The sequence below is a fragment of the Lacerta agilis genome, chromosome 1 (assembly GCF_009819535.1).
Source record: "Lacerta agilis isolate rLacAgi1 chromosome 1, rLacAgi1.pri, whole genome shotgun sequence".
In the NCBI taxonomy this organism is placed as follows: Eukaryota; Metazoa; Chordata; class Lepidosauria; order Squamata; family Lacertidae; genus Lacerta; species Lacerta agilis.
In genome coordinates, this window is record NC_046312.1 from 115,409,066 (window position 1) to 115,423,670 (window position 14,605).

The 14,605-nt window shown below is 44.4% G+C and overlaps 1 protein-coding gene across 1 annotated transcript in view; it reads right to left on the reverse strand.

The window, feature by feature from the left end:
- Positions 1-356: 356 nt before the first annotated feature.
- MYO3B (myosin IIIB) overlaps positions 357-14,605 on the reverse strand; it is a 222,882-nt gene continuing 208,633 nt past the window's right edge. Inside the window, 4 exon segments of the mRNA XM_033168350.1 lie at positions 357-399; positions 402-485; positions 2,454-2,519; positions 2,926-3,032. Coding sequence (XP_033024241.1) covers positions 361-399; positions 402-485; positions 2,454-2,519; positions 2,926-3,032 — 296 coding nt within the window. The 3' untranslated portion in view covers positions 357-360.

Here is a 14,605-nt window from a genome sequence, read left to right on the forward strand (position 1 = left end):
AGGTTGGCGGTTTGAATCCCACGATGGGGTGAGCTCCCGTTGCTCAGTCCCAGCCCCTGCCCACCTAGCAGGTTCGAAAGCATGCAGTGCAAGTAAATAAATAGGTACCACTCTGGCGGGAAGGGAAACGGCGTTCGCCAGAAGCGGCTTAGTCATGCTGGCCACATGACCCGGAAGCTGTACGCCGGCTCCCTCGCCAGTAAAGCGAGATGAGCCCGCAACCCCAGAGTCTCCGCGACAGGCCGGGGTCCCTTTACCTTTACATATGTGCATACCACATGTACACATGTGAACCAGAAATGAGAAGCATATGTTAAGTTTCTTACCAGCATTGTACCCAAAGTGTTAAGTGGTAAAAGTTCAGCTTTGAAAGGACACTCCTCTGGAAGAAGGAAGGCTTGGAATGTGTTTTCCTCCTCTGTGATGGAATCTGCGGCTGACAATGATTTGTAATACTCATCCTCCCAGTCAAGCACTTTATTTGCCTGAGGAAAAGAAGGAAACACCACAAACCATTCTGAATTGGCTCACCACTTTTTTTTTTTGAAGTTTATGTTTACTGGGTACAAAATGTGCTTTCGTATGGGTGGTAGAACAAAAACAATCTTGTGCTTGATGACTGACTGTTGGCTGGTGAAGTCAGAGTTGCCATGAATTTTCTGGACATAGCTGGTATTTGGCCCTCGAAATCACTCAAATGTCCAAGAAAATCCGACGTATGGCAGCCCGTGTCGGAAGTGTAGATTTTGGCGAATTTCATTAAAAATAGCTCAAAAACTCATTTTTTGCGTTGAGATTTTGCAAATAAAGCTCGACAACTTTTGTTGATTTTCACTTTTTGAAATATGGCAACCCTAGGTGAAGAACAATACACTCCGGCTGCAATCATATGCACATTAACCTGGGAGTGAGTCAGGCTGAACTCAGTGGGGCCTACTTCAAAGTAGACATGCACTAACTCCCTAAAGTCACTGGGATCAATATAAGGTGTTGGCTTTGACTTAGGACTCTTCCAGGCTTTAAAACCCAGGAACACAGCCCCACTTCCTGCTTAGGAGCTGTGTATGAATCATTAGTCAATAATACAGTTTGGATTTACAGTGTTTCAAAGTTTCTATAGTGAGGAAAGCCATGATTTGGTTTCTGTCAAATGTTCTTACAAACCATCCATGCCATACAAAGTAAGTGCAGTCCTTGTTTGTTTTAGGTGATCAGTCATACTTCTAAAATGACCAAGATGCTTCCTGAATAACTCATAGAACTCACAGCTTCACACAGTGAGAAGGTTCCACTTCCGTGGACAGTTGATCAATGACAAAACCCCAGCAATTATGCTGTGGCGTCGCACACGTAGTCAACGGATGCTCGTGTAATGGAATAGCACTGTTATGCATTCAGTGGTCTGTGTATGCCTGAGCTTGAGTCTGGACTAAGAATTCTGAGCCCCTGTATTCTGATTCGATACATGATAGCCAATCACAGAACATTTCAGGATTTGGGCCTCTGCCATTGGCCATTAAAATCTGAGTCATGATTCGCAGCTTGGAAGTTTAGACAGCCAATCATGTTGGGAGTGGGAGTGGCCCAGGCATTCAGAAATGCATATGCAGTTGCTTTGCCTGTTGTCCAGTTCTGTTAGTTCAATAAACGTTCTGCTGTTATCACTGTGTCTTGCCTTGTGGCAACCCACCTACACTTCAAGCACCACTGCTTATGGGTTGCTTAAACTTTGTGGATGGATCCTAAGAACTGCAAGGGGAATTTCACACAAGGAAGGTTTCCTGCCTCCTCTTCCTTGCTGTGGCTCCTTGTTTCCCTGCCCCAAGCTGTTCTGGTAGATCAGGAGATGCTCTGGAACAGTGTGGGGTATTATGGGGGCTTTAGGTGAGAGACACACTGGTAGAAATTGGAGGCCTCCTCCCTTGTGTGAAGGGAAGTGTTTTCCACTTGCTCAACAGGCTCCCTTGGTCTTGCCCTGAGTGGTTATTATATGGCACTAGGAGGTAACTGCATTGCTAGCATGATTCTCTATAAGACAAAATGCCGTTCCCAGATAGCATACACAAAAAAGTAGTAGTAATAGTGGTAACTTGTTGAATTATTGTTTGTAAACAACACAAAAACAACAAAGGATCTTAACATACTAAAGGAAATCTTAAATGGATGTTCACTACTTGTATCCAACCCATTACAAAACAAACAAAGAAAAATAAAAACTTTGCAGAAATTCCGTCAAGAAGAACCTGTTTGGTTGCCCTCAGTCTTGTAAGAGATGGTTGCCACGTTTTAACAGACAAGATTAGATGCAGTTTTCTGTTTGCTTCTGTAGCAGAATACCCAAGGTTGCTATATTGAGATAGTCTGGCTGTTTATTTTTAGAATTCTCTCCAGAAAGTTTGTGCGTTTTCTGTAATATCACAAAGGACCTTCTTCTGTTTACAGTTGCTTAGAACTAAGAAGATAGCTATTTACCCAAGTTTTCTTGGCTTCCTTTTGCTCCCTTGATATTCTAGAGTTCCCTGTGGAGAGGGCCAAGAACACACAGTCAAAGCAAGGCAGCAAGTCGTTAATTTTTAATTCAAAGTGATTTTGTGTTGAATGCAAGCAGATGCTGATAATATCAGAAGTCACAGCATAATTTTTTTGATCAAAGGGCTCAAGCGAGCCTGATGAAGCATGCATCTTGCTCGTCTTTGATAAACCACATCAATTATTCACCGTGAAGGCAGACATCCTGACATGAAAGCAACAGATAAAGAGCATAAGCACATGTTCAAGACGAGAGCTAAGAACGTCAGGGTGGGGTGGGGGCAATGGGGTGGGGGCGGGGCGGGGGAACTGGAGGGGTTGGAACAGGTATCAATAACAAAATTATTAACTGGAGACAAAGCCAGTAAAACTGCTTTATTGCCACTTTGAACTCACATTTAACTGGTTATAATACACGTTGTCCTCAGGGCTATTCAGCACTTTAGGCTGCTGACACCTTCGACGGGGCGTTTTGAGCTTCTGTTTGAGGCAGCTTGGGGAACCTGCAGGACGATAACACAATTTAGATCTCCGCCATGCCAGGTGCTGTAAATGTCTTAGCATATTTTACAATCAAAAGATCTGGCTTCCTAATCCCCCACAACCTGTGCCGTTCTATGTAGGAACATAGAAACTGGGATACAGTGTTGAGTTTGGAATAAAACTGAGCAAAAACTTTGCATCTGTTTTCTAATCCCAGGGTGTGGTCTGAAGGCGTGATTCATTCACCCATAGCTGTCAACTTTTCCCTTTTCTTGCAAGGAATCCTATTTGAAATAAGGGAATTTCCCTTAAAAAGGGGAAAAGTTGACAGCTATGGATTCACCACCTTGGTTCAACTATATGTTAAGGGTGTGGATGGGCTCCTGAGCAAGCTGCCCGCAAATCCACCTTGGGTTCGATGCTGAATTGAACAGGGGGATGTAGTAACCATGGAGTAAACAAATACAAACTATCTATATAGTAAGCATATCTTTCAGTGTTGTGACGACAAGTTAAGATATAACTGCTAGTACAGTGGTACTTCTGTACTAGAGACCCGGGTGGCGCTGTGGTTAAACCACAGAGGCTAGGCCTTGCCGATCAGAAGGTCGGTGGTTCGAATCCCTGCGACGGGGTGAGCTCCCATTGCTCGGTCCCTACTCCTGCCAACCTAGCAGTTCGAAAGCATGAAGTGCAAGTAGATAAATAGGTACCGCTCTGGCGGGATGGTAAACAGCGTTTCCATGCACTGCTCTGGTTCACCAGAAGCGGCTTAGTCATGCTGGCCACATGACTTGGAAGCTGTACTGGCTCTCTCGGCCAGTAAAGCGAGATGAGCACCACAACCCCAGAGTCATCCGCGACTGGACCTAACAGTCAGGGGTCCCTTTACCTTTACCTTTACAGTGGTACTTCGGGTTCACACACCTCAGGTTACAAACACTTTGGGTTACGGACTAACCTGGAAGTAGTACCCCGGGTTAAGAACTTTACCTCAGGATGCGAACAGAAATCGTGCACCGGCAGCAAGGTGGCAGCAGGAGGCCCCATTAGCTAAAGTGGTACCTCAGGTTCAGAACGGTTTCAGGTTAAGAACGGACCTCCGGAATGAATCAAGTTTGTAACCAGAGGTACCACTATAGTAGTAGTAGCTGTTGCATTCCCCACCTACCCAAATATAAGATACTAGCTGAAAGTACCTGGCTCTGCCCATAACTTCTATGAAACTGCTGCCATTGGGGCCGTAACCCCAATGTTGAAATGTGACTATTGGCACTGAAGCCATAACTGATTGTAAGAGACTGACCAAATTCTAGCACAGGCCAACTTGGGGGGCAGTAGCTGGTTCTTCTCTGATTCCCCCCCCCCAGTCATGGGATTAGGTCTCCTCATTCTGCCTTTGGATTTATGTAGTCTTGGTCACTCCCTTTTTAATCCTGCAGGTGTCTGCTTTCCTAGCAGGTCACATGTAGGTAAAATATGGGTGGAACGGATCCCTGCAGATTACCAGTTTATGAGTGGAGGTTTCAATTCTGCTCAGTTTGACTACCAAGCACAGGCAGAGCAGTTTGAAAGTCCTCTTGCAAACAGCCCCTGGGCTAGCTTTTGCAGATCTTTCACACAGTCTTAGAACCGTCACACCAAACTGGGTGACGATATCTCAAGAGGCATCCAAATTGGTGCAGTTTGGAACATTTTGCTTCACCATCATAGATGAAAACGGGCTCTTCCACCTCAGGAACCCTTATGCCAAGTTCAGTGATGATATCTCAAGAGGTGTCTGAAGTACAGAGGACAGACAGACAAGCCACACACTCACAGACACACCCACACCCCGTTGTTAAGTGTCATTTGTGGCTACGTACCACAATTATAGAGCAACCGCCACTGCCAGCCGACAAGGGTTCTTAATGCAAGAGGGGATGTCAAAAGACCTCTTGAAATGCTAAGCTAATTTATTTACTTCATTGCTCTGTCATTGTACACGGTCCATTTCTCACCATCAACTGGACACGCAACTCTCCTAGTATCCTAGGCTATTTTTAAATTTATATTTATGTTAAAATGTTTTCATAATGGATTCAGAGCGCCTATCGCGGCTATCTGCATTCTCAGACTTAGCAAAGCCCTGTGCTAGCTTTTCAGCTTGATACCATCGCTGCTGCATGGCTCCTGGGTGGTCTGTAGCTTGCATCCTCCAAAGGAAATGCCCTTTCGCCAAGCCCATTTGTCTTCCTTGTGTAAGTAGCCTAAAATATGATGTGTGTGTGTGTGTGGGGGGGGGAAATCTGGTAGCGTTTATCACAGACAACCATATCTGGAGGAAACCATATTAACATGTGCTCTCTGCTGTGTCATTAGACATTTTGCAAATCATTTTCATACGTTTTTATCCACTCATAAAATTAAGGTTACGGATAGGTCAAGCAACTCATTCATCTATTGGCTAATGTTTATTTAAAAGGCTACACAAACTGAGAAAAGTTATTAGCACAAGTGTAATGCCTCAGGTGCTCTACAGCTAGCATGTCTCTCCATCCAACACCAAATCCCGAGTGCCTGGGTAGCCTTGCAGATTGAGCTGACAACCCCATCTATTTCAGCTACCCACTGATGGCTATGTCCTGTGGGCTCACTCCCATTTGGTCTCTTACTGACTCTCCTCTCTCTCTCTCTCTCTCTCTCTCTCTCATCACACACACACACACACACACACTCCCTCTCCCTCCTCTCTCAGATAAACTTCAGGTCTGGAGCAAGACAAAAGTCAGGGGTATGAACCCAGAAGAAACAGGTAAGGGTTGTCGGTGGCAAGGAAAAAAAAAGGATAGAAAGGAGACTTCCTGGGTGCCAATCCAGGTTTGGCGCAAGTCCTCTTTGGTGAGATAACCCAGCAGAGATTTAAAATCACAAAATGTGCAGCAAAGTAAACCATGGAAATACAGACTGTTAGACCTTTGAAATATGCCATTGTGACTTCCAAAGCTTCCCTCTTACCCTAGCATAAAAAAGACTACACGTTTAGAAAGTTAAAATGCTTTGCTTGCTTACAAACTCTCCAAAGGTCATGTTCCTGTGCTTTTCATACAGCATTCAGAAATAGTTGCACAGGCTGTAGAACTTGGGTTAGTTACAGTGGTGAAAATTCCTAAATTATTGATATAGGAACATTAAGCTTCTCTGGTAGACTGGAGGGGAACAAAGGCTTGATTACCTAGTCCTTCCTAGGTGAGCTAATCCTAGCAGGACAGCTTCCTCTATGGTTAATCCAGAATGCGGCAGCTAGACTGGTGACTGGGAGTGGCCGCGGGACCACATAACACTGGTCCTGAGAGATCTGCATCCCAGTACGTTTCCGAGCACAATTCAAAGTGTTGGTGCTGACCTTTAAAAGCCCTAAACTGGCCTCGTCCTGTATACCTGAAGGGTGTCTCCACCCCCATCATTCAGCCCGGACCTGAGATCCAGTGCCGAGGGCCTTCTGGCGGTTCCCTCACTGGCGAGAGACAAAGCTACAGGGAACCAGGCAGAGGGCCTTCTCGTAGGTGGTGCCCGCCCTGTGGACGCCCTCCCATCAGGGGTCAGAGAGATAAACAACTACCTGTCATTTAGAAAATACCTGAAGGCAGCCCTGTTTAGGGAAGTTTTTAATCTGTGACTTTGTATTGTATTTTAGTATTTGTTGGAAGCCACCCAGAGTGGCCAGGGAGACCCAGCCAGATGAGCGGGGTATAAATAATAAAAAAATTATTATTATTATTATTATTATTATTATATATTATTATATATTATTACCAATTCATGCATTAATTAGACTTAAGCACATTGGTTTTATGAGGCTGGTTATCCCACAAGGGTCTTGTGGCAGATTAACAGATTTAATATGGCATAAACTTTTGTGGACCAGAGCCAACTTCATCTGGGACACTGTTATCCTGAAAATAAAGGGGGAGGGGAAATCAGTGGCTTCCAAAGACCAGGAAATGCAAGAACACATAAAACAATGAAGAATTTTGCTGCACCTTAAAGACTGCCATATCCTCAGAACAAAACGCTTTCTCGAGGGGAGACATCTGGATCTTGCACATTAAATTAGCAATTGTTCCTATACTGTGGTATAAACTGGAATGGCTCTACATCAATGGCTGGCCATGAAAGCCTGTGATTGAGAAACTATGTCGAGCGTTCATTCTAAAGATGCCTATCTAGCTAAGTAGTTTATACAGAGCACAGAAGCAGACCCACTCCTATTCCCCACTCCTTCATGAGGTGAACCCTTAGACTACCACTCTTGGTTAGCTTAGCTCCAGACACGCACAGATCCTTTGCAGCTATATTAAAACTTCTTTCTGAATTTGCTGTATTTTGATAGATCGAGAATAGTTTAGATACCATTGCTGTGCAAGGATTACCGATTCTGGTGGCGTTTTAATGGGGGTCTGTGCTTCTTCATTGCTCACCAGTGCCTCTGATGATGAGAAGGGTAGAGCTATCCCTGTTCTAACCATGTGAAAAATGGAGAGGGGTGTATCTCAGGCATGTCCAACAGGTCAATCGCGATTCACCGGTTGACCGTGGGGGTGTCCCAGGTTGATTGCGGTTTATTGACCGCCTTGGTGTTCTTTCTAGATCCCTCCCAAAATAGCTCAACAACTTTGGCCAACCCTTCCCTAACTCTTGGCAATGACAATGGGTAGATCACAGCCAGTCTTTCTATACTGTGAGTAGCTCACAGTCTCTTGGGAGTTGGACGTGCCTGGTGTATATGATTGTAGCAACTTAGCAATCAGTTCTTCTGGTGCCATGATGGTGCAACTCAGCAAGAAGACATTGGTGCTGAAGGCATTCTTGAGCGAAGAGGATTGCATGGACCTGAGACAGTGCTGGCTCAGATACACCCTTAAGAGAGAAGAGGGCGTGAACATTTGCATGCCGGGCAACATCATTTGAAATTTTAGGCTGGCGGAGGAAGTCAGAATACCAAGGCTTTCTGTTTGAGAGAGAGAAATCACCACAGCCCTTTAGTTCAAAAGAGTGATGGCGGGAAGAACAAAAATCCTCTCTCTTTACAAGACATCTTTTGCATCTTTATTTGTTTTAGAAATATTAAGTTCAGATGAAAGTGAGGCCCTGATAACAATGTCTTTTTTTAAAAAAAAAATCATACCATAAGTAATAATTGGGCCGGAGTCTTATTTTACATATCCCTGCTGTCTAGAGAAATTCTGCTCCTCCCAGCAGCTAAAAGCCTGCAAAGATAGCCAACGGGGAATGTTTGAAATTACTGCAGTGAGCTTTTGGGAGCCCTTCCCTGCCCCCTTTGAAAAGAGGGCATCTTGAAACTGACAATGTTGCTGCACAGTTTCCAAATTGCTGGGGTGGTGGTGTCAGGTCACGAGTTAGAGCTGCCTTCACCTTGAGTTTTGAAGTAAGTTGACCTCTTTTGATAGGGCTTTTTTGATGGACTAACTGCACAACCCTATATATGCCTGATCAGAAGGAAGTCCCATTGAGTTCAAGGGGTTTTACACCTGGGAAAGTGGCTACAGGATTGCAGCCCAAGAGTATGATTAAAACAGCAACAGTCCAGATACTATATTCAGTCCTGAATATACCACAGAATGCTTGAAAAATCCCTTTGCCACTTTCATGAATGGCCTGTTATTTAAGCAGGTAAAATTGTTGGAGTTTGTTTGTTCCCCAGGATACTTCAGAGGATGGTACTTGCAAATCCTCAGAGCTGCATGTTTCAGGGTTTATTTATATTTGCCATTCCTTCTAAGTAATCTAAAGTAATCAAGCATTAGGATATTAACAGCAAGAGGTGGAGGAACAAGCCAACAAATAAAATTTAATAGAGCCATTTAAAGAATTTCATTAATAATTAAGAAAATAAACAATTATTTTAAAGATATATCAGTATGACCATAAAGATAGCAAACACACTGATTTCCAACCTTTCACATCAGAGGGAACATGAAAGTGCAACTCTTAATTATTGGCAAATTTAGCACAGGCTCCTGGGAGCTCATCATAACATTTCAAGGTCCAAGTTCATAAAAATTTAAGCAGTGTTTAAAATCATGTTAATTTGTTGTTTCTTCTCTCTACTAGTCTAATTTATTTCAAAGTACTTTGGTTCTCAAGCTCAGATATATTGATTGTGCCTGAGTAATGCATTGTTATAGCCTAGGAGAAGATTTTTGTAGAAGAAAAAAATAAAACATGTCTTTGTTCTCCTTTGATAATTTATATGTATTTATATGTATTTTGATGCTTTTGAGAATTTCCAGTTTCCCTTTGGATTGCATCTCTTCTTTCAAGATTTCATTCCCCCACCCCCTTGAAGTCTCAGGAAAATGGGGGGAAATGTACTTCTTCTGTCTTGATACTACAAGAATGAATGGAAGTTGGTCTAGGATGTTGATTCCAAAGGGGGGAGGGGATATTTCTTCAGCACCATATAAGTTTCTAGCAAAATCCTGATAGCAGGATCTCACTTTTATGGGCACAGAAATAGAAGCAGTTCCTGAGCATCAAGGTCTTTGCAAGTCTTTACAAAGTCAAACTAAGGCCCTGTAAGTGCGATAATTCTGTGAGTTTCTCATGAACCTACAAGGTAGATGTTGCTACTTTGAGGGAACATGATGTAACATCTCTGCTGCCACTGACTTATCCCAGAATGAGTGAGAAGTACAGTGTACCTTGGTACTCAAATGGCTTGGCTCCTGAAACAAATCGGCTCCCGAATGCCACAAAACCTGGAAGTGAGTGTTCCGGTTGGCGAACGTTTTTCAGAAGCCGAACGTCCAACGCAGCTTCTGCGGCTTCCAATTGAGTGCAGGAAGCTCCTGCCTTGGTTTTTGAATGGTTTCAGGAGTTGAATGGACTCCCGGAACGGATTGAGTTGAAGAACCAAGATACCACTGTAATTTACTTTGCCAGGGCTGTTATACTCTTACCCAAGCTGATGAATAAGCCATGGACAAAGGTTGCTTGAGGACAGATTGCCCTGATTTGTGCTCCTGATTTGTGCACCTTCTTTTCCTACCATGTTTGAACCCCCATCTATCCTTGGTCCACAACATGAGTTTCATGTTTGCGTGTCGAGACCCCGCGGCCGCCCCTCAAGGATGAAATAAAACACAAGGACACAGGATATAAGGTTAATGTTATTGGGCAAAATTTGGCCACAACTTTATTGGTTACAGAATGTGAGCGGTATTGGCTTAGGCATTGAGTGGACCTGACTATATCTGACTCCTGCCCGCAGAGCAGGAAGTCAAGTAAGGGTAAACCACTGGTAGGGGGAGCTCCGTCGATTCACACCAACTCAAGCTCCCCCTGGGTTCCCAAGGGGTCGCGCATGGCCCTAGCCCCGCCCCAGGCTTCGGACAAGATCCGCACCCCCGGATTCCTTTAACGGAATACCCTCCGGCTCGCACTTCTGCCTTTAAAGGGGAGTCCCGGCCACGCCCCCCCAAGCCAGCCAGTTGGCCAGCTGTTTGCTGACGTGGCCGGGAATCCTCGGGCAGCGAGGGACAAAGTCCCCCGCCCACCCGGAAGTGAGAAGGCGACCACGCGGTCCACCGCAACTCCTCCCCACAGGTAAGTGGAGCGGATTTCACAACTTGGTGTTTCAAAGCAGCAGAGTGTGCTAACTAAGGAAGATGTTTAGAAAGCCATGCATGGGAAAATGCCCTTGGGAGCTGTACTATCATGCCTGAAGCCGTAACTTTCTGTAGGGGTCCAGCATTGTGTAAACAGCTCACATTTGATAGAGGATTTGCTCTTAATATATAGTGACCCATGCCCAACTTTTCCTGTTGTTCAAGTTGGGGAGCTATATCTTGAGAGCAAATCCTCCTATCAGTTGCTGGACTGGACTGGTAGCTGCCTCCGTGTTTTCCGTTGGGATGTTCTCATGCCTTGCCCTTGGAGATTACTGTCTCTCGAGGCAGACATTTTGGGTGCTACCTGCACAATGTCTTAGAATAATAGAATTGGTAGAGTTGGAAGAGATTCTGAGGATCATCTAGTCCAACCCCCTGGAATGCAGGAATATCAGACTTGCAAGCTTGGGATTATCAGCACCATGCTCTAACCAACCGAGCTATCCATATAAGGACATACATGAAGTAGTATCTTCAGGACGTGTCTAGGGCTCTCAAGCTAAGCTGTCTTTCTGATTTTTTTAAAGCAGTTTCCGAAATCCATAGCTGAAAGAAAGTGAAATAGCTCTGCTTCTTTGCTGTCTCTCTCTAGCAAACTTGTACAGTCGTACCTTGAATCCTGAACGCCTTGGTACTTGGACATTTTTGGCTCCTGAACGCTGCAAACCTGGAAGTGAGTGTTCCAGTTTGCAAACATTCTTTGGAACCCGAACGTCCGACGCGGCTTCTGGAGCTTTCGATTGGCTGCAGGAGTTTCCTGCAGCCAATCAGAAGCCATGCTTTGGTTTCTGAACATTTTGGAAGTCGAATGGACTTATGAAATGGATTCCGTCGACTTCCGAGGTACGACTGTATAGAAAACCCTTGTGTCTTCCCACCTCCTTGAACCAATCAAAACAGTAGCACTAAGTTTCTGTTTCCCAAGGAAAGGAGTTTCTCTCTACCCATTCCCTGAGCAACATGTTAGCCCAGAGGTGAGCAACATTTTTCAGCTGTGGGCCGGACTATATTTTTTTTTTTGGGGGGGGGATGAACGAATTCCTGTGCCCCACAAATAAGCCAGAGATGCATTTTAAATAAAAGCAACTCATGTAAAAACACCAGGCAGGCCCCCACAAATAACCCACAGATGCATTTTAAATAAAGGACATATTCTACTCATGTAAAAACACCCTGATTCCCAGACCGTCTGTGGGCCGGATTGAGAAGGCGATTGGGCCGCATCCGGCCCATGGGCCTTAGGTTGCCTACCCCTGTGTTAGCCCTTTTAGTTTCTACTCTTGGCCACTGCCTCTACCTGCCCCTTGAAAGCAGAACTGGGCCCAGCAGCAACCCCCAAACCTTTCAGCTGATCATAACAAAGCACCACAACTCCTTATATAATCATTATTTTTGTAGGGTTTCCAAATATTACAACATTTGCAGAAGCAGCATCATTCAATCAGAAGCTGCGTCATTCATCTGAGCTGCCTGCTGCTAGACCAGGAAGACTTCATCAAAAAGTGCAGAGAATCAGAGTCGGTAGCCACAACTGTTGGATTGTTTCAGATATCACTCTAAACATCCTGTTGACAATCTGAATGTGTGTGTGTGTGTGTGTGTGTGTGTGTACATTAATACCTACATTTAGGACTGGGGGTGGTTAAGTGCCCCCTTTGCTTCTTACCCACAGACACCCATGTGCCTATCTGATAACTCTGAAGCAGTCAAAGGGAAATGTTTTTCTTTTAACTTCTCTTTTAAACCATTCCAACTTTTCAACTGCTTCAATTCCCAACAACAGCGGCCTTGTTTACTTAGATGGAGCACATTTATAGAGCCAATGAATGCTAAGGGAAATTCATTAGCGCAGTTGCTTTGATGTCACTTGTATCCCAGATCTGGTAGCACACCCTCTACTACAACGGGGGGAGAGCTGCCTTTTGTTTATAACCTCTAAACAGAACCATTTGAATACACACACGCACACATGCTCTCTGAAGGCGCTCGTAACAGAAGCCATGCGTCTCCCTCCGCGTGGTTTCATGACTTATGGTTTCACTTTGGACACCAGTTCTGTGTGGAATCACATGCTTTGAATTACAAAGATCACACATTTTCCAAGGTCCTGTCTTTCTAAAGACTATAGGCTGTTTCATACATGTTTATGAGGAGCCAAGGTGCCACAAGACGCCTTTGCTGTTGGCCTCCATGTTTACAATTCTCTCCTGTACACGCACATCTCCATATGATCTATTTATTCACCATTCCTCCCAATTTGCTTTGCACAAAGCTTTTCGCGGCTGTTCTGTTGAGTCTGCGCTGAGCATTTGTTCTGATTTGTTTACAGGGCAGTTATACAACAATGAGCAATTCCTCCTGATACGCTTGTGGGGTGATCATACAGCTTCCCATTAATCGTTCGTTCATCCCATACTTTTCAGGGAATTTCCCCCCACCACATTTCTAATGGCAAAAAGTCCAAAAATGAAAAGTGGATTTATTGTGCTGGGGTGAAAGAGTGGTTTAATCCACCTTAATTGCACAAACCTAAATTTCAACCCCTCCCTCAAAACAGTGACAATCTGGAGGCACAATATGCAAAATCTACCAGTTGAGGTTTTGATACAGCTCATGGCGTGGGTTCTAGTCTACAAGCTTGGCTGGCAGTGGCAGAGTGGTAGACCTAAGCCTGAGATTTGTCTGTTCACTGGAATAAGACACATGGAGTCTATGTAACTGACCCTATCATGCAAGTTGCAATTACAAGGTTCCTATAATTTCTCTAACAGAGTGACAACTTTTACTGGCCATTCTCCTTCTTACCTGTAACAACCGGTTCATTTTAAGAAAAGAACAACAGAAAGACATTAGAAATAAAGTTCCCAACTTTTCCCTTTCCTTGCCTATCTGTCAAATTTGGCCTGCCAGGGTTGGAGAGATAAGGATCTGGCCTGTCGGGTCAGAAAAATGTTCCCCACCCTGCTTTAAAGAGGAAATTCAGCAGATGAAGCACACACCAAGCTCCCTAAATCTCCCTTCCCCCTGTGCCTTCAAAAGTTATCTGTTAGGTTAGCCATATTGATTTGTATGCTGTCGGTAGATTTTTGTCATTGTCTTGTGGGCTGTGTATGTGATGAAGGGGAACCATACGGGGTGAAGGTGTCTTCTTCAGTTTGTCCCCCGTGTCAGTTTCAGCTTACTGGTTAGTTTTTCTAGTAGGGCTGTTTCCCATACTGCTTGGTACCATTGGTCCATGTTTACTCCTGACAGGTCTTTCCAGTGTCTGGTTATGATGTTCTGGATGCTGAGAGTAGATGGATTATGAGTTGTTTGTGTTGTAAAAATTCGAAAGAGACAATGTACTACCTTTGAAAATCTTCAATAAAAATATATTTTTTAAAAAGTTATCTGTCAGAAGTCCAGGGATATTTTCCTTATCACCTCCATGTCCCTCAAACTATTTCTACACATCTCCTGTGATTTTTGCACCTTGTCTTCTTTCATAGCCAACTTTGAACTTATTGGCCCACCTGAGCTGTAAATGCTCAAAGCTGAGAAGCCTAGTTTGGGAGTAGTAGTAGCAGTAGTAGTAGTAGTAATAATATAATAATAATAAATATATTATTTATACCCTGCCCATCTGGCTGGGTTTCCCCCAGCCACTCTGGGCAGCTGCCAACAGAATGTTAAATACAATAATCTATTAAACATTAAAAGCTTCCCTAAACAGGGCTGCTTTCAGATGTTGGTTTTCCTCTTTGACATCTGGTGGGAGGTGTTCCACAGGGCGGGTGCCACTACCGAGAAGGCCCTCTGCCTGGTTCCCTGTAACTTGGCTTCTCGTAGCAAGGGAACAGCCAGAAGGCCCTCGGCACTGGACCTCAGTGTCCGGGCAAACGATGGGGGTGGAGACGCTCCTTCAGGTATACTGGATGTCA